Source organism: Alexandromys fortis, unplaced genomic scaffold (genome assembly GCF_014885135.2).
Source record: "Alexandromys fortis isolate MF-2015 unplaced genomic scaffold, M_Fortis_MF-2015_v1.1 scaffold_87, whole genome shotgun sequence".
NCBI classification, from domain to species: domain Eukaryota; kingdom Metazoa; phylum Chordata; class Mammalia; order Rodentia; family Cricetidae; genus Alexandromys; species Alexandromys fortis.
Window position 1 is genome coordinate 4,346,085 of NW_026067971.1, and position 19,072 is coordinate 4,365,156.

Below are 19,072 nucleotides of genomic sequence, written 5' to 3' on the forward strand. Positions count from 1 at the left end.
CCAGCTGGCTATCATAGAGCCATCTTCTCAATTAAGGTTTCCTCCCTTCGGGTAAGTCTTGCTTGTTTTGACGTGAGACTAGTTTGCACATGCATTTACTCCAAAAGACAGACAGAAGAGTGAGAAATGTGTTAAGGGAAATGTAACATGCTCATGTGCCAAGACAAGGGTTTGATGTCCAGAGAACAGTTTGCCTGAGTTCCAGCTCTCCTTCCATTATGTGGGTTCTGGAGGTTGCCCTTGGGTTGTCAGGCTCAGTAGCAAGTGTCTGCTCACTGAGCCAACTCACAAGGCAGAGAAAACATTTTTGATCTGAAAGGATACAACTGTCTCATATGCTTTATGCTTAAAAAAATAAAAATATGCTTTTCTGTTTTCATTTTTTATTGAGCTATATATTTGTCTCCACTCCCCTTCCTTCCTCCTCCCTCCCCTTCTGCCCTCTCCCATGATCCCCACAACCCAGTTTACTCAGGAGATCTTTTCTTTTTCTACTTCCCATGTAGATTAGATCCATGTAAGTCTCTCTTAGGATTCTCTTTGTTGTCTAAGTTCTCAGGCTGGTTTTTCTTTGCTTTATGTCTAAAAGTCACTTATGAGTGAGTACATATGATATTTGTCTTTCTGCATCTGGGTTACCCCACTCAATATGATGTTTTCTAGATCCATCAATTTGCCTGCAAATTTCAAGATGCCATTATTTTTTCTTAAGTATTGTATACTTTGGGAAGAAGGAGATGATTTGGTGTTTATTCAGAGTAAAGCGTGTTATCATGATGATGTTATATACAAATATTCTATTGCTGTTAAAAATATCACATACTTGTTGGCGTAAAACCTCAGTACTATTAGCTCATTTAAAAATATGGGTGTTTGGCTGCATAATGTATGGGTAACCCATGAGTTCCTGGTGTCTGAGAAAGAGCCTGTCAAATGCCCTGGAATTGGAGTTACAGACTTTTGTGAGCTGCTATGTGGGTGCTGAGAACTGAATTCAGGTCCTATGGAAGATCAAGACATGCTTTTAACTGCTGAGCCATCTCTCCAGCCCCCTAGCTTAAAGTTTTCTAGAATAAGTGCAGACACCAGGACTCTTGCTCAGCATTGCAGGGAGGAAACCAACGTGTCAGCAGGCTGGAGAGTGTTGTTGTTGGGCCCCTGATTCTCTTTCGGCTCTGGATTACCGAAGATGCATGGTTCAAGCCACATGTGTGTATCCACACACCCACTCCCACTATGGTTCAAGCCACATATGTGCATCCACACACCCACTCCCTCTAAGGTTCACTCCATTTGTGTGCATCCACACACCCACTCCCGCTACGGGTCAAGCCACATGTGTGTATCCACACATCCACTCCCACTAAGGTTCAAGCCACATGTGTGCATCCACACACCCACTCCCACTAGTTGTGTTCTGAACACAATTCCATTTTTGATCTGTAGCATCCAAGAGTTGCAGAAGTGGCGTCAGACGTTAACAGGCACCCTACTACTGGTACCCAGGGTCGCCACCAAAATACCTTTAAGAATAATGTCATAGTTCCCTGGGTATGGCTCTACCCATCTCCTCTGAAAGCTTTCAAGATAATTGTTTCTCTATAACAACAGATTGTTCGATTGCTCTAGTGATGCTACATTCTCCCTAGACTATGTTAAGGTGAGAGAGGAGGTGACCTTTGTCTCCTCCACAAACAGAACTGTCCATTTTGTTCTACCTATGAACCCCTTCTCTGGAGATGGTATACGGGAGACAGAAAGCAGTTAACATGAAAGAGAGCAGATATATAAACCCAGTATAGTGGCACATATCTGTAACCGCAGCACTAAGGAAGTAGGGGCTGTATGATCAGAAGTTTAAGGTCATCATTGGGTACAAGAGAGTTCAGGGCCAGTCTGGGCTACTTGAGATCTCATCACAAAAGAAAGAAACACACACACACACACACACACACACACAATACATACACACACACCGAGATAGACAGACAGACAACAGAGACAGACAGAGACCAATTATTCTAGGAACACAATGGTTAAAGCCCAAAGAGTTCAAGACAAGACAATGGGAAGATAATGATTCTATGTTGTGCTATAAAATTCTCAATAATAATTTAATATGACCTCAATCAAATCCATCATTCATGATGCACTCTGGATAAGTGATTAATCTGTGCCTATCATCAAAGAAATAAAATTAGTAATAATCCTTGAGAGAGGGGAAACCCCCAAACACACAAAGAATAATGTAGGATTCAATTTCCAAAGTACAGATGAAATCATTATTAAGTAAGGAACTGCAAACAGAAGAGATTCAACACAAATCTCAAAGAACCACACTGCTGGAACAAATGGCTTCCATTTCATGTGGCAAAAGGTATGAGACTGGATCATGAAGGAACTAACGATGCAGGACCAAGTAGGAGGAGATGCTCCCTGGTTACCAAAAGGATGTTCATATGAACTGAGTGGACAACAAACAGTCATACAAATCCTACGTACTCCTCAATGAACCATGACAGGGACCTAAGAATTCTATGACATATCTCTAAGTAAAAGGTTTATATGGATGGAGTCTTATGTGGGGATCTGTGCACCCTGGTGGTAGCCCAAGGAGCTACAAGGTTGGCAAGAGTGAGAATTATGAATGCAAAGGTTGTCATAGAAAAACATTTAGACTCATGATAGAACCTTCATCTAGTAACTGATGGAAGCAGATGCAGAGATCCACAGCTAAGCCCTGGGCCAAGCTCCTGGAGTCCAGTTGAAGAAAGGGTAGAGGGATTCTATGAACAAAGGGGTTAAGATCATGATGGGGAAACCCGCAGAATCAGCTGACCTGAGCTAATGGGAGCTCACTGACTCCAGACTGACAGCGGGAAACATGCATAGAACCGAACTAGACCCCCCAAATGTGGGTGGCAGTTGTGTGGCTTGGGCAGTTTGTGGGGCCACTGGCAGTGGGACCAGTATGTGTCCCTAGTGCGTGACTGACTTTTTAGAGACCATTCCCTATGGAGGGAGACCTTCCTCAGCCTAGATACAGTGGGGAGGGGTTTGGTTCTGCTTCAATGTGATGTGCTAGACTTTGCTGACTCCCCATGGGAGACCTCACCCTCTCTGAGGAGTAGATGGGGGATGGGGTAGAGGGAGCAGAAGAAGGGGAGGGAGAGGGAGCTGGGATTGGTATAGTATAAAAGTATTTAGAACTGCACCTGGTATTTGTAAGGAAGATAACTACACTGAAAACGTGTGGGAGTGGGCAGGAGGTCTCATTACCGTGGCCCCAGGCATCTGCCGAGCTTCAGTTCAGAAGGATTAAAACAAAATGTGGAAACAATGGTGGAGTTCATGGCTAGGAAGTCAGAGCAGAGTGCCTGACCCGTGCAAGGCTGTAGGTTCAGTCTCCTGCAGTAAAACACAAAAGACAAACCAACCAACAAACCAACCAACCAATCAATATATAAATCTATATAAACAATCCAGGAAGGGTTTGCACTTCATAATGGGAGTTTTTTTTTAAGGGGGGGGGATTGTGCTGCTGTTTTTACGTAAACAGTTAACTACTTTTTTTAGTGGTTGCCTAATAGAGTTAAAAGAGAAACAGATGTATTCAAAGTTATCCTAAAGTAAAGAACAAGGTGTTGAGGCTTCACAGTTGCAAATCTAGATAAATATTTGCTTCACCGAGTTAGGCAAATAAAACCGCTTCACTGTTCATTCACGTGGTGCAAGGGAATCTGCACACTAAGAAGAGTTGTGAAACCAAGCAGAACAAGAACACTCCTTTCTAACCAGTGCAGCAAGGAAACAAGGCAGCGTTCTTCTTGTCACCAAGAGCAGATTGCAGACACTACCAACCGCCCATCGAAACGGAGATCACTACAGCTTGCCAGCGTTTGTTCAAGACTTTATTATCTTACCCCTTTGCCTACATTTTGATATTTAGTTATCTATAAAAACCACACTGATTATCTTAATGTTCCTTTATTGAACAAATATTATCTTACTATATTCCCATTGCCATAACCAAGAACGGTAAGTTGAGATATCTACAAGCAGGCCAGAAGGGCAGCTAATCAATCTTGTTCATTAGATGGCTAGTGCCAAGACTACATTTTAAACATCAGCAGCTCTTTCAACACACGAAAGGAAGCTTTACCGCGCCGACTCTAAGCTTAGGTTCTTGTCATTGGTGTAACCACGTCTCGGCATACATTACTTCATTTTGATTTTGTGGCCTACAATTGCTTCAAATTGAATATCCTGTATACGATGTATAGCTTTTAGGGCACGTTCAGGAAGAAACCTACATTAAGAAAAAAAGATAAGAAATTTCAATTTTAAGTTTTGATACTAATGGCTTTTTTTTTTGCTATTTTATTTTATTTTTGCTGTGTATTACCTGAACCATATTTAGTTTTCCTCTATTCTCTGTTTCTTCCTTAGTCTCTCCCACCCTCCACCCCCATCTGCACTGATCTATAATGTAGCATTGCTCTTTCATATTAGTAAAATTGTATGAGATCTTATACCAACAATGATATAAAACTGAAGCTCACGACTGAGCCGGTGAATTCTGGTGCCAAGGACTCAGAATCCATGGGACACACCCTTCCCCCTCCTCCTTTGTTCAGGATTCCTACTGCTTTGTAAAAAGAAAGGCTAAGGAGCCTTTTTAAAAAGCGCTGTGCCAAGCGGCTAACACAGCCAGCTGGAAGCCATCAGCTGTCTATAATAAAACATCCAGGATTCACACGGGCCGAATATTTAAGCTCCTCGAAGGGTTAGTCAACCTGAGCTGACAGCTGACGGAAGAGCGTGAGCGAACTGGAGGAGGCAGAAAGAACACCCTCTACAAAGAAAGTCGTATTTCATATCACACTGGGATTGTTTGCTAAGATTTACTTCCCTGTCAGCCCCTGGGTAGAGGAGGGGAAGATAGGGGAAGAAAGGAAGGATCTGTGAGAAGGACAAGGGTAAGAAGAGGGCTTCTGCAGGCCTTCCTGGCCCAGCTAGCCCACCCAACGACTAGCGATTGCCTCTGGTCACAAAATAGGCTCTCTCCAAAAGGAGTTAAATGCAAAGAACAACAAAAAACCCGTTGCCAGAGAAACAAATCACATGGAAAACTCCACAATGAGGCAAAGGCTTTGAGATGCCTCACTACTCAGGGTCGCCACTCACACCCCAGGCATAACAACCAATCATATTTATATCATGGTCATATACATGTCTGGTCTGATGTGGGGATTTTCCTACCCTAATGAGATCTTTTTGGGGCTGTGCTGAGAAAACTTGCTTCAGGGGATTTTGCAGTCTTCGGAGCTCATGAGCCTGGGAAGCAAAGAAGTGACCCCACGCTAAGGCCCTTGGATTGAAAATGAAATGGTATGAAATCCTGTGGAGGTGGGTTGTAAGACATTTAGGATGTACACTGTCACAAAGAACTGCAAAATCTGAACACCAGAGGGCCTGAGAGATGATCACACAAATGTGGGGCCTGAGTTTAGTCACAAGAAACCACATAAAAAGCTAGGCAAGGTGGTGTGCATGTAAGCCCAGTGAGTACAGGTCTCAGTGAAAGACCCTGGGGAGGTAGGGATGGAGGGAGAGGGTGAGGAAGGGATGGAGAGAAATCCTGCTTCACCTGCACCCACACACGCATCAAACACAAACACATGAATACACACACAGAGCCTTTACAATAGATGTCCCCATAACCTGTCCTTCTTAAACTGCCTTTCCTCCAGTCTGAATAGTCATGAGCAACGTCTGGGCAGAGACAGTAGATGTATTAGACAAAGGGAATCAGGGAATCCAGGACTTATTTTCCTCCCTCTGGAATGAGTAAGGCAGTAATATGGGAAACTAAATTTTCAGTCCGGACGCGGAGAGTTTCCATAGCGACCTTCCCATCTGAACATCTGTCTATAACATTTCTGTTTGTGGTTTAGTATTTCAGGGTTTTTGCTGTACTTACTTTTCCAGGACTAGAGAAATGCCGATATAGGATGGGACAAAGATCATCTTCTTGTTGGTCAGTATTCCATCAATCAGACTTCTTGCGACTTCACTGGTCTCCAATACAGGCCACAACCTGGTGGAAAGCGGGACAAAGAGTTGATGTCTATTTATACTGTATGTCTCCATTTGGGTGCTGGGATTGGACCCAGAACTTCACACATACCAAGACAGTACTCTACCACTGAGAGAGAACCCCAGTCCCTCCATGTTTATTGTTTTTAGTTAATGAATGAAGCAAATGAACCCATCTCCTCACCAAATTTAGAATTAGGATTTAAAATGTCTCAGGATTCCCTGCATGAATGTCACCTCCCCCACATCCCATTCTGGTATCTTGTAGCACATTCTTAGACTTTCGGGTTCAGTGTGTATGTGTGTTAGAGCACCAGGTCAAAATAAGTAAATCACGACAAGGTACAAGATGGGAAGCAACAGGAGGGGGGGAAGGGGAACAGAAGGGTGTGCATAGGGTGAGTCACGTGGTGTTTCCAGGCCTGTTGAATGTAAAAAGAATATTCTATAGCTGAGTCCACTCCCCGTGTGTATGGCTATTTGACAGAGCTGTATTGTTTCGAGGTGTGTAGTGTTTAAGATTTGCTTCTCCTGCAGTGTTATGGGAACTGAAGATCTGCATATTTCACAGTTATTTTGTGTATGTGGTACCACATGTAAGTATATGTATGTGCCACATTTGATGGCAAGGACTTCCTTGATCCAAAGGTTGTGCACAAGTATCATTGAGAAATGCTCAGAACCTGTGCCATTAATGAAGATGATAGGAGAAAAGTCAAAGCATGAAAATAGGTTTAATATGTCACACCAAGGTTAGCATGAGGAGGAGTGCCTGAGTGAAGAAGCAAGATGAGAAGGCCTTACTGAGAAAAGGTACCAAGCCACATGGCTAAACACAGACAAGAATTATAGGTTAATTTAAGTTGTAAGAGCTACTTATTAATAAGCCTGAGCTAATAGGCCAAACAGTTTATAAGTAATATAAGCCTCTGTGTGTTTCTTTGGGACTGAATGGCTGTAGGACTGGACAGGACAGAAACTTTCATCTACAATGAATGTTAGAACTTAAATCTTTGAGACAGTTCGTGGTTTCTCAAACTCGTGTGTGATTGGGATTCCAGTTGCAGACTAACAAACCATTATATGGGAACAGAAATCAATACTTTTTAGATTATTGGTGCTCTGTCTCTTCCCTAATTTTATAATAGAGTCTTCAACCCAGACTCAGAGCTATGTTTGACACAAGCACCTTAATGTAGCCTCAGTCAGAAAAAATCAGGGTTTAGCCTGAGTGAGAACATTCCCGAGTCCTGGGCCTTGCTGTGTCTGCAGTTATGGCTGTTCCAGGTCTACAACCAATCTAACAGAGTTCTTACTTTTCTTCCCTATTGCATCCTCCCCTAGAGTGGCAGGGAACTCCCGGCAAAGCACATAAGACTCAAAGATCAGCACTTGCCAGGATTTTTAGGATTTTTAGGGGACCCACTCTACCAAGTTAGTTAGCCACTAGAGGTTGAGGTGGTGCCATGGGATTTACTTAAATAAAGGTCACATACTTGTTAAGTACCTATGACCTACTCAAGATGCCATTGTCTGGGACGGCTCCAGCTTAAAGGTCAGCACGGCTGAGTACCACCTCACCTTGTACTTGGGTTTTTGGTGAAGCCAGTATTCACAAACACAGGGCACAGGCATGAGGTTCTGATACCAGTTTTCCCCAAGGTTTCCAGTTCTGCGGTCAGTGCTCTGTGGAAGCCAACAGCAGCAAACTTGCTGGAGCTATGAGAGAAAGGCAGCCATTAGCAAAGTTGGGGGACAGTCTCAGCCACCTGTGAGAAGACATATTTATTTGTTTAGGCCAAGAAGACCCCTGGACTGCTACCTCCAGCTCTTCTGAGAGGGTAAATGACCATTCGTTTTTATTATCTTGTGTGATTAAGCAGAGTTCTGAACATGCCCAGTGCCTTTTTTCTTTTGGGGTGCTGAGGATTGAATGCAGGGGTCTGTCCACGCTAAACACGTATTCAACCATTGCTACACTCCAGGGCCATGTTCCTGATTTCTAACTAGCAAAGATAACAAAATAACCACTTTACAGACGGGCTTAATGTTTTCCATTCTACATGTGACCTTTTCTATGGTCCAGTCAGCCTCACAAATCTTTCTTAATCTGGTTTTATTTCTGCCTTTATCTTTAAAAATATGAGTTGGGAAAAGACATTGAAAACATTCTGAAACCAATACTGACAAACTTTTGTGGGACTATGAACAATTTCCCCTTTCTTGATCATGGGGGAACCAATATTGACAAACTACTGTGAGACTGTGAACACTTCTCCTTCCTTGATTAATGGGCTGATAGCTTCTCTCTCGACATTGGCGGTCTTATTGGCTTCTTAATTTCACTGAGTATTTGGAGTTGAAGGACTCCGGATGGTGTGGGTGATTCATATTTGCAATCTTTAACACCAGATTCTATGTTCTTTTGTTTCTCTGATTATAAAATGTTGATAAGGAAATATAAGACTGTTTTGGGGATTCAATAAAATAGGATAGAAATAGTAACTTATTAAGCACAAGGAGCTATACAAGTGGTAATTTCTGTTTTGACCCAGGTGATGAAAAATCAGTATCAATGTGCTTATAAAGAGATAACAAATTGAAAAACATTTGCATCCACTGCATTCAACTATCTTGATAAATTCGTTTCTGGGCTTATCATGCCACAAAGTGCACAGGGGACACGCTGCAGACAGTGTGTCCCTAGGACTTGGTGTGCAGTGTCTGCATCTCCTAGTGAGGTAGAGCCGTTCCATATTCTTCCTCTCACACACGCATGCACCTAGGGCACAGTAGCTTCTGATGTTCTGTTTCCTAGTCTGTTGTGTTTCTTGTCTCAACACCCACACATTGCAGGATACAATGGAAATACAGTGGGGGAGCTTTCAGAAGTCTAAAAATTTTTAAATAAAATTAGAGCCAGTTTCCTTATTTTATAGTCATTAAAAAGATAGCCCAACCTTCCATGTAAATTCCCTACATGCAGATTCCCAAGCTGTGGGCCTGAAGACTAATAATCCCTCAGAAGTCTAAAAATGCCTCACACTGATGCCATTGCACAATACTTACCAATAGGGGATGAGGTAGGGGATCACTCCGTGGCCACACACTGAAGCCACTGTGACAATGTGGCCAGAGTTTCTTCTTAGCATCGACGGGAGAAGTGCTTTAATGATCTTAAGGTCCACGTAGAAAGAAAAGAAATAATACCAAAGGCATTAGGCAGATCCTAAATCAGGACATTTCACTTCTGCCAAGGTGGAGGCATTAGAAATAAAATACATGCAAGACTCTGTGGCCCCTCTGTACAAAAGATAGAAAGGGAGCGTAAACATGATGGTTTGGGGCAGTGCCAAGAGCTGTGTCCTTTAACTCATATTCCGAGAACCTGTATTATGTGTCCCTTTTCCCTTCAGAAGGAATTAAGCAGCTCCTTCCAGGACATGCCATCTAAGCAACATGATCGTCATTTCTCTATAGGGCTAGGGATTAACCAGAGGGCTCTGTGCGTGCTAGACAACCAGGGTATTGCTGAGCTCTGAGCAATATTGTCAAAGGATAAATCCTCAAATGTCAGACCTGAAGGGTAATTTGGCTTATTACAAGTTCTTGGTTTCAATTAGAAGATTGGGAATCTACTTGTATAAAGGCAATTGAAGAACATACACTGAGTTTTCTTCTGGTCCACAGCCACTGTGCGTAGTGTGAGCAGACCCAAATCTCTTTCTAGTAACAGTATATATTATACATTGTGTTATGGGAAACAAAGATTTTTTTTGTTTCCAAAAGAGTCCTCACTGTATAGTGAGAAATATCAATAACATTTTATGAGATTTTATAGTCTCAGCCTTCAATCAAATTCTATGTAAATTCCCAGAGCCCCGACTGCCAAACCAAACCCCAGCCAGCTCCTGCCTAGAGATCTGTGAGGAGGTAATGAACACTCATGGTTGCTGGAAACCCCTGTCTTTAGTGAAGTAGCTACGATTTGCTGTTAGTAAGTAATTAGCATACAAGGTCTCTGTGTAGTGTGAGTGACATGGTAGCAAGACTGAGGGGCTGAGCACGGAAGATCTTTGGATCCACATTAGCTCCAAGGGCTACACCAATATGGAGGCCCCACGCTCTCTCCAAAGGGTCGAGAGACACATTTCAGCTTCTCGCAAACAACCGATAGTAAGAAACCTCCTGACATGTCTTTCTGTGTGCCAGCATTCCGTGGACCTAACAGGCTGTTCCACCCGGAGCCCATAGGCTGCATATGGCTTAGATCAGCTCGGAACGCAGACCAGCACAAAGCTGTGAACTTATTGGACCATTTTGAGATTTTTTTTCTTCTTCTTGGTAACTTGACTGTGAACTCCTCAGCCATGAACTTTATAGATGAAAATGTTATGTCCAAATGTCAACTTATCTCAGAACTTCACCCAAAGTGTCCCCAGCCTGTTTAGTGACTTCTATGTCCTTTTAGCTCCTAACGTCTGTGAAAGGAGGCTACAAACGGATGCATGTCCTCTAAAACGCTGGAAAGACGCACAGAGACAGCTGTGAGCTGACCTCCACAGACAGCTCTTGTGGACCCAGCACGTGCCAGGCTCTATGGTACGTTCCGTTTGACAAAACAAAGCAGACGGCTTTCATTTGGGGGAGCTGTGTCCGCTTGAGCTCTGATTCCTGCGGCCAGAGACAACGTGGCTTTTCTACTCAAACACAGCACACGATTCCCAAGTTAAATAAAACTTCACATTTTCCCACCCCAAAATATTGTGAACTCAATGAGTTCTCAGCACCAAGGAGATACCAGACATACACCAGCCAGAAATATTTCCGACCCACTCACCCAAAAATGTCCTAGGATGTTGACCTCAAAGGTTTTGGTGATCTCCTCATCCTTGGTGCTAAGAAGGTCAGCTGGATATATCGCCCCTGCGTTATTTATCACAATTTCTATGTCACCCACTTCTTTCTTCACCTTAAAGATGAGAAAATGAACACAGGACAGGTTACTCTCGCGAGGTCGCGGGGCTGATGTTGATAGGGGCTGGATGGGCAGAGGTATTTTCATGTTCTATATTATAAGGACATACACACAGCTTTGTGAAAAGGAACCAGAACACACATATTATCCGCAGCATGGCAGTTTACACGCTGCTAGTGGGCTCTGTGTTCTGCACTAACCGCTCCACTCCCTACTCCTAGCCCAGAAGCCTCTGAAGGAGTACCAGGTTGATACCAGCAGAAACTAAGTCAATTTGACATTTTAAGAAACACCTGAGCCCAATAACACACTACAGAGATGATAATGAGAGACACACAGACATCCCAAGTCACAAAACTGTGGTTGACTATCAAGAGGCAAGACTGAGTGTCAGAGACAGTGCCGTTGTCCACATCCACAGCCTGTGTAATCCGCCGGCTGGGGATGACAGGGAAGACTGATAGGTAGGATAGCAACCAGCCATCTTCTCAGGTGGCCAGTTCTGTGAGTAAAGAACAGATTTAAGATGCAATTTCCTTCCATGCTCACTGGATTCGGGATAGCTAGCTGGGTCACAATGCCATCCGGGAATTTTTTTTTTTTTTAATTCCACTGCTAAGGTCTCTCAGAGTTCAGATAGGAAGGAACTGGCTGTTCTGATGGCACAAAAGGAACCTGTCTGTCACTAGGGAGGCTCAACTGTTGGTGAGAACCTTTAATTTTGTGCTCATTGTGGTCGTGTGAAGGCTTATGAATTTAAGAATTTAAATAAACAAGAATTAATCTTTGTACTGGTAAACTAATACTTAAGTTCTGATGAAATATTTCTGGAGTGTTAAGTAATTAATCTTGGTTCCACTACCCACTGGCCTCATGGCCTTTGTCTGAGCCAAACCCTCCTAGCATTTGTTTACTCATCTATAGAGAGGCTGGTGGCGTTTGAAAACTGACTTAGGAAGGTGGCGGCTCATCAGAATCAGATGGCTTGGTTCATTAAAGCACTCCATGTGTGCTTTTTCTAAAGTCTGGCTAGAGCGGGCTGTGAGAGGGCTTAGCAGGGAAAGACATTTTTTTCCAGACTGGACAAGCCCAGGACCCACACTGTGGGAGGAGAGAACCTGCTCCCAAAAGTTGTCCTCTGAATTCACATACACCCCCACATGCACATGCATGTGTCTGTGCATGCATGTGCACACAACGTACACTCAGGCACACAATGCACACATACACACAAAATAAATAAAATGCTTACCTATCATTAACTGTATGTTTTCCATAAAAGGTTACATTGTACACAAACCAATAAATCTCAGAGAAGAAATAAGTAACTAGTAGTAAACTAGTAGAACAAATGTAACTCAAAAAAAAAGTTAGGAAAATATTCTGCAGATAAATTTTCCATCATAGCTGGGCGGTAGTGGCGCACACCTTCAATCCCAGTACTCGGGAGACAGAGGCAGGTGGATCTCTGTGAGTTCGAGGCCAGCCTGATGTACTGAGAAAGCTCCAGGCCAGCCAGGACTGTTAAACAGAGAAAGCCTGTCTCGAAGAATCAATGAAAAAACAAAAGAGAGAGAGAGAGAGAGAGAGAGAGAGAGAGAGAGAGAGAGAAAGAGAGAGAGAATCTGTCATTCATTTCCTCTGGGCATTGCTCAAACTTCTGAACAGAGCAAATTTGATTGATAATACGAAACATTAGCAGAGGCCAGAGCTGAGGATTTTAATACCAATAATGTTCTGTTTATGCTTTCCTTTGGTCACACAGCATCTTCACTGCGCGGCTGGTGTCTGGGCAGCCCCAGAGAACCTTTCCCCTTCCCAGCTCACTGTCAGCTGATACACCCTGGTTCTCACCTGATCCACAGAGTTGTAAATCTCCATCCGGTTGCTGCAGTCCACCACAAACACGTGCACAGTGGCCCCCAGTTTCCGGCATTCGGCTGCAGTTTCTTCAACACCGCGCTGTGTGTTGGGGCAGGGGTGGGGGTGGGGGTGGAAGGCAAATTCAAGGAAAAATAAGCACCGGAGAAGGAGAAGAAAGACTCTAAAATCCTTGTCTAATAAGTCTCTCCTTAAGTGTAAGGGAATTCCGTGAACTAATTACACTGACTTTACCCGCGAACCAACAGCAGCAAGGAAGAGAAACAGCCATTGCATTTAGGGCTTTTGCAGCTTTTCATCCTAACTGGGGCTTGCACATAGAGAGATGCCGTCATAGCGCAAAGGGCATCCTTGATTTGCTAGAAGGTACCTCATGCTCCTCTCAATGCCAGGGAAGATGTCTGAGCTTGGAGGGCAGAAGGGTGGCTGCTCCATTTGCTCAGCTCACCCTTGGGGAGCATGAGCCAAAGCTGGCAGGAAAGGGCTGAGCAGTGTCTATCTAGCAGTGATTCTAGACTAGGTACATTTCTATTGACTGGCCTCGACAACTCAAACTCATTCCTCTGGTGCCAGAGGAGAGTCTTATCTGAGGGAAGCTTCCGTGGGAAAACGGTTACTACACCAGATGATCTACTGGGCATTTATTCATCTGGTGCTTTGAGTGGATAAAGGCCAAGAGCCAATGGTTGAAATTGCGCACAAGTCCCGGACATGGAGACAGCTTATTTTTAGCCTAAATTTAGAGGCCTCTATCTTACTTGAGATGAATTGTCCTAATGCCTGTGTATGTGTGTGTGTGCGCGTTCGCACACATGTGTTTTCTCTCCTGTTGTTTTAGATCAGTTGTCACTCTCTACCCCTTGTTTACAGTGTGTACCCCAAGAGGGGCTCCAACTCCGGCCAGTGTCTCTGCCTCATCCTACTGAATATTGCTTTTACAGGTGTGAGTCAACACCCTGGGAGGCTTTAATTTTAATTTTTGACCTCCATTTCAAGGAAATATGAATCCTTTCCAAGTTTTGGCATTTGTTGATTTCATAGGGAATATTATGAGGTTTAAAATAATTGTTTGTTTTAATTTGTTTTTCGAGACAGGGTCTCTCTGTGTAACAGCCCTGGCTGTCCTGGAACTCACTTTGTAGATCAGGCTGGTCTTGCACTCACAGAAATCTACCTGTCTCTGCTTCCCAAGTGCTGGGATTAAAGACATGTGCCATCACTGCCTAGCTTAAAATAGTTTTTAAAAATTATACATTTCCCTCTCCTGGCTGTCCCCACTTCTCTGTGATGGAGAGTGAGACGCCCGGGAAACCCTTTCCTGTGCACACCGGGACGGAAGTAGTGTCACCATCTCGTGAGGCATCCCTCAGTGGATGGGTGGGCTTGGCATAGGCTGATGGCCTCCCTTGGGTCCCCTTTGTATTTCCCCATCTTGGGCTAAACTACAGAGCAGCAACTGAAGTCTCAAAAACAAAACAAAACAAAACAAAACAAACAAAAACCCTCGCACTTTAACAAGGATTAGAATGCCACTACAAAACCAACTGTCCCTTCAGATAGCCTTGGGGTGGGAGGCAGCATAGAACAGCAATCTGGGTAGGAGAATTTCCACTGACTTTGGCTTCTGCTGGAAACCTGCTTACTTCCCGAAGGCCCAGCTGCCTCCAACCCCTCTCCCCCCACTCCATTTTGTCTAGATCTGAGGTCTGGAAAGAGTAGCAGCAACCAGAGCTTCAAGCAGGTGCTTTGACTGAAGAAGAAGGATTCACCACTGTCGCCTGCTTCAGCAGCACAGCCACTGGCAAGGTGTCCCTGCTCCTGGAATGAAGGCTCATCGGCGCAGCTCGTGGAAGCAATCCTAACTAAACTCTAGAGCTCGTACACATACAGAAGACATGGAAGTGGGGGGCCGTCAGAATGGGGGTCAGCAAGTGTGAGGGGGCAAGAGATAAAAATGGGGCTGAGGACTGAGTATGATCAAAATAATCATTTTTTTTTATGATGAAACCCATGATCGCATATGACAAGATTTGCTCATAAGAGCTTACAAAAGCCCTCCTGTCTTAGCATTGATTTGGAACCTGGCAGAATGTAACCCTTTGTCACTTTTGCTCATGAAGACCTGCTGTAGGGTCAGCTCCTATGTGTCCTGTGCTTTGCTAACCTCAGTGTTCTTTCTTTAGTAATGCACAAAATAGTATGTTTCGGGATGGCATTTCCACGCATACACACACGAGATGTTTAGCAGCCCCCATGATTGCTGTTCTCCCCTAGTCTCTGACAGCCTCCCTCTTTGGCTTTGGTTATCATTCTATCTGTAGCCAAGACTGGCTTCCAGCTCACAGCAATCCTCTTGCTTGGCTCCTCCAGTGCTGGGGCCACAGCAGAGCGACCATGCCCAGCAGATCCTTCCCTCTGTTAGCCTGGCTTGTTTCACCTGACATTTATCACTTCCAGTTTTGCCCTCTGAAGTTTCAACCCAATTGTAGAGATTTAAAAACAATGAAGTTGAGGTAAGTGATGTGGCTTGCTTAGTTCCAGCAGCTTGGGGGCTTCCCGGCTCCTGCAGCTTTGGTATCACCTGTGTACAGTGGTAGAAACAAACAAATAAACAAAACAAAACAAAAAACCCCATGGCTTAGTCCTCCAGCTTCTTCTCTCCATCCAGTCAACCTGTCACAGAGAACATGCAAGGCTCCGGAGGATTTATTAAAACTTTGTAAAAGGAAAACAAAAAGAAGTGCTAAATCAAATAACCAAAGAAATACATTATTATTGTGTATTTCTTCTTATTATATTTTGCCTTATTATTTTGTGACTTTGAAGTTTGACAAAAACACGTGTTACCTTATTGATGTCCCACAGGACCAATCTGCTTTTCCGCTTTGCAAATTCATGAGCCGTCAGCCTGCCTATTCCATGTCCGGCCCCCGTGATGAGAACGACCTGTCCAGCCACAGATTTTCTTCTCTGGGGAATAAAGAACTTGACCAGCGACTCCAAGTAGGAGCAGAGGATGATGGCCACCAGCAGCAGAAGATCTAGGATGATGTGCATGGCTCTGCACCACGCTCTCCCTTCGGCTGCGTTCTGGAAACAGACGCCTCTGCACAGAACTCCACAGAGAGCTCTGTTGGGTATGACAGGCTGCGGGAGGTGAGGCAGTCTTTTCCTCCCGCCCCTGACAAATCAGATACACCTTTGGTTTTTGAAACGAGGCCAGCTTCTAACAGAAGCTCAGCACAGGTCAGGGAACCCAGCAGTATGTGCCCTTTGGACCTGTTTATCGGAGAAGCAGTTATGTTTCAACATGAAACTGCATCTCTCAAAGTTATTCTGGAAATATTGCATCACCTAATGGTCTGGTATCATGGAGAGAACTGACTTTCATATAACCTAAGATTCTCCTCACCCTCAGGGTTCCCATGCAAGCTTCACCATTTTTAATATAAGACTTAGACTTCTTAGGATAGGATAACTATTGAAACGTTTAGCATATATTTCTTGTTTGCTGTTGTTCATGCTGGTTGTAATTCTAATTTTTATGTATGGTTTTGCCTCCTTTTTCCATGGACAATAATTTAAATTTGTTCTTATTGTATGTAGTTCTGTATTAGGCTTATTACTAAAGGAGGCAGGGGCTACCATATCAAGCACTTCTCCTTCAAGTGTGTTTACAGGCCAGATGTGGTGCAGAGCAGTAGGGATGGAGCCCAGTTGTTTGTGCCTGTTAGGTTTGTACTTGGCCAATGGAGCTACATGCACCACCCAACCCTGAACCTGACCATACAGCCCCACCCCACTGAACTTCACCTTCAAGAAGTTTCTGGAGACAAATCAAAACAAAACAACAACAACAACCAAACAAAACAAAAACAAAGAAAAAGACAGACTTTATTGCATCACTAATTTTCCTTTAATTTAAAGGTCAAGTCATGTTCTATGTGTAGCAGAGACACTGAGGACTGAAATGTGGTCCATTCATTATTACCATTTTAAATGTATTGTCCTGCACTTCAGTCTGAAAGCCCGCAGATGCCTTTATCCTTGCAAGAGCATCTACCCCAGCTTCCTGGGACTGGTACTTCAGGAAACAGTGCTGCTCATGGGTGAGATGTTTCAGCGCACATGAAAGCACGGAGAGATGACACTAGACCTGTCCTCATTCCCTCTGCAGAGGCTAACGTTTCTAATTTATATGGAACAGAGGAGGAAATGTGAATTACACAAGCTAAAAGTACAATGACAAATATCTTAAATAAAAATGGACAGCACAAGTTCTGAACACTTGGGGATGAGCTGCAAAATCTGAAAAAAAATATTATCTTGAAATCGACCATGTTCCCCTCCCCTTTCCATAAGAACAACTCTTAAGGCCACTTGGTTCTATGATGGGAAGCTGGCTTTCGTGAGTATGATCACACTTCAAAAAGAGACGGTGAGGAAACAAGATAACAAAAACCCCAGAAGATTGAAAACATTAAAATTTTGATTACAATGGGAAGGAATCAACTTGAGAGCAGTAAGTCAGCTTTTCATGAGACCAGAGTCATCATTTGTCTTTGTATCCAATAACTGCATCAAACTTAATGTTGAGCCTGTGCTTCAGAATAGCCAGGAACCGTTCAGGAAGGATCCTAGGAGAGACGCACAAGTATATTAGGAAAATGATACCAAGTACTTTTGAAAAACACATTCACTTAAAATTAATTTTTGTATTTCAATTCAATTGTTTTCCGAGACAGGGTTTCTCTGTAGTTTTGGAGACTGTCCTGGAACTCACTCTATAGACTAGGTTGGTCTCAGACTCACAGAGATCTGCCTGACTCTGTCCACCTCCCCCGAGGGCTGGGGTTAAAGGCCTGTGCCACCACTGCCCAACCTTTCACTTCCTTAAATAAGTAAGTTAACTTTCACTAGGGTAGAAGTGTCCTGAATATATTTTGAAATTTACACATATAAGTATTTATTTACTTTTAAAATAAATATGTTCTTTCCTTTTTTCAGAAGACCTCAGAGGGGAGGTATACAAAGCCAAACAGTTGAGATGCTAAAGGGTTAAAAACCACTGCAGCTGGAGAGGAAGCAGATGTGAGGGCTAAGGTGATGTAATTCAGACATCACTGAAATGCTGCCCCGAAGCCCAGAAAAGGCAGTGACAATGCAGGCAGTACCCCTGGTCTTGAGCATAACGGTGAACAAATTAACCTTTGAGTTTGAGTTTCTCGTGCGTGTATGGAAAAAATTATGCCCAGTTGTTCTTGTGAACAATCTCTATGTTGATATTAAAGGCTATGAACAGCGACAGACACGCAGCTCATCTCATTATTTTCTCCCCGGAGTGTGCACTAAAGACTGTTTAGAAGTTTGTCACAGTCCAGTGGGTCTGAGAGAAAGTAGACGGGATGTATAGGTCAGTGTAATGGCGTACAGTGACCTGCCAGACAGCATTCAAACAGTGTTTGGAATCTGCACACCGCATACCGTAATGGCGATTCCAACAGTAAGAGCGGCAATCGCGGTATACGGCCCCAAGCAAGTGCTTGTGGTGCACTTTAGATGGTTTTAATAACAAGATTTCTTTCTTATTTTACACGGATGAGTATTTTGTCTATATGTCTGTAAGTGCATGGTGTGTGTGCCTGGTATCCTCTGAGGCTGGAAGAGGGCACTGCATCCCTTGGAACTGGAAGAAGGTACTGCATCCCTTGGAACTGCAATTATGGATGGATGTGAGCCACCATGCTGGGAACTGAACCCTGGTCCCCCTGTAAGCACAGCAAGATCTTTTAACTGCTAAGCCATTTCTCTAGCCCTTCCCTTGGCTTTTTACCTAACCCTGAGGGCATGTTCAGCTGGGGCTTGAGCAGAAGGGGCTAGAAGGCTTGTCATACTTAGATCTCCTAAGGTTGGTATTTTTTTTTTTTAATCTTTAGTTCAGAATGATTTTTTTTTTAAATCAGATGCTGGTAGCAGTTACCTGTTAAAACACAGATTTCTGAGTCCAGACTGAAATAATCTGTATTGAAATAGATATCTCAAGCAACCCCATGAAGCTGTAGAAGCCCCTGTCTAGGCACAGAGGGCAAGGACATCTGTTTCCCCCAGCGCTCC

General features: G+C 43.7%; 2 protein-coding genes across 2 annotated transcripts in view; both read right to left on the reverse strand.

Annotated features, from left to right (window-relative positions):
- Positions 1 to 3,893: 3,893 nt before the first annotated feature.
- On the reverse strand, positions 3,894 to 16,118 carry LOC126509662 (17-beta-hydroxysteroid dehydrogenase 13). The gene is made up of 7 exons (XM_050155704.1): positions 15,806 to 16,118; positions 12,932 to 13,039; positions 10,940 to 11,071; positions 9,169 to 9,275; positions 7,681 to 7,818; positions 5,984 to 6,100; positions 3,894 to 4,309 (listed from the first exon to the last, which is right to left on the reverse strand). The coding sequence occupies exons 1-7, from the start codon at positions 16,013 to 16,015 to the stop codon at positions 4,219 to 4,221; spliced, it is 903 nt and encodes a 300-aa protein (XP_050011661.1). The 5' UTR covers positions 16,016 to 16,118; the 3' UTR covers positions 3,894 to 4,218.
- A 714-nt stretch (positions 16,119 to 16,832) lies between these two features.
- Positions 16,833 to 19,072, reverse strand: part of LOC126509663 (estradiol 17-beta-dehydrogenase 11) — a 32,853-nt gene continuing 30,613 nt past the window's right edge. Inside the window, exon 7 of the mRNA XM_050155705.1 lies at positions 16,833 to 17,595. Coding sequence (XP_050011662.1) covers positions 17,511 to 17,595 — 85 coding nt within the window. The 3' untranslated portion in view covers positions 16,833 to 17,510. The remainder of the gene's footprint in view (positions 17,596 to 19,072) is intronic.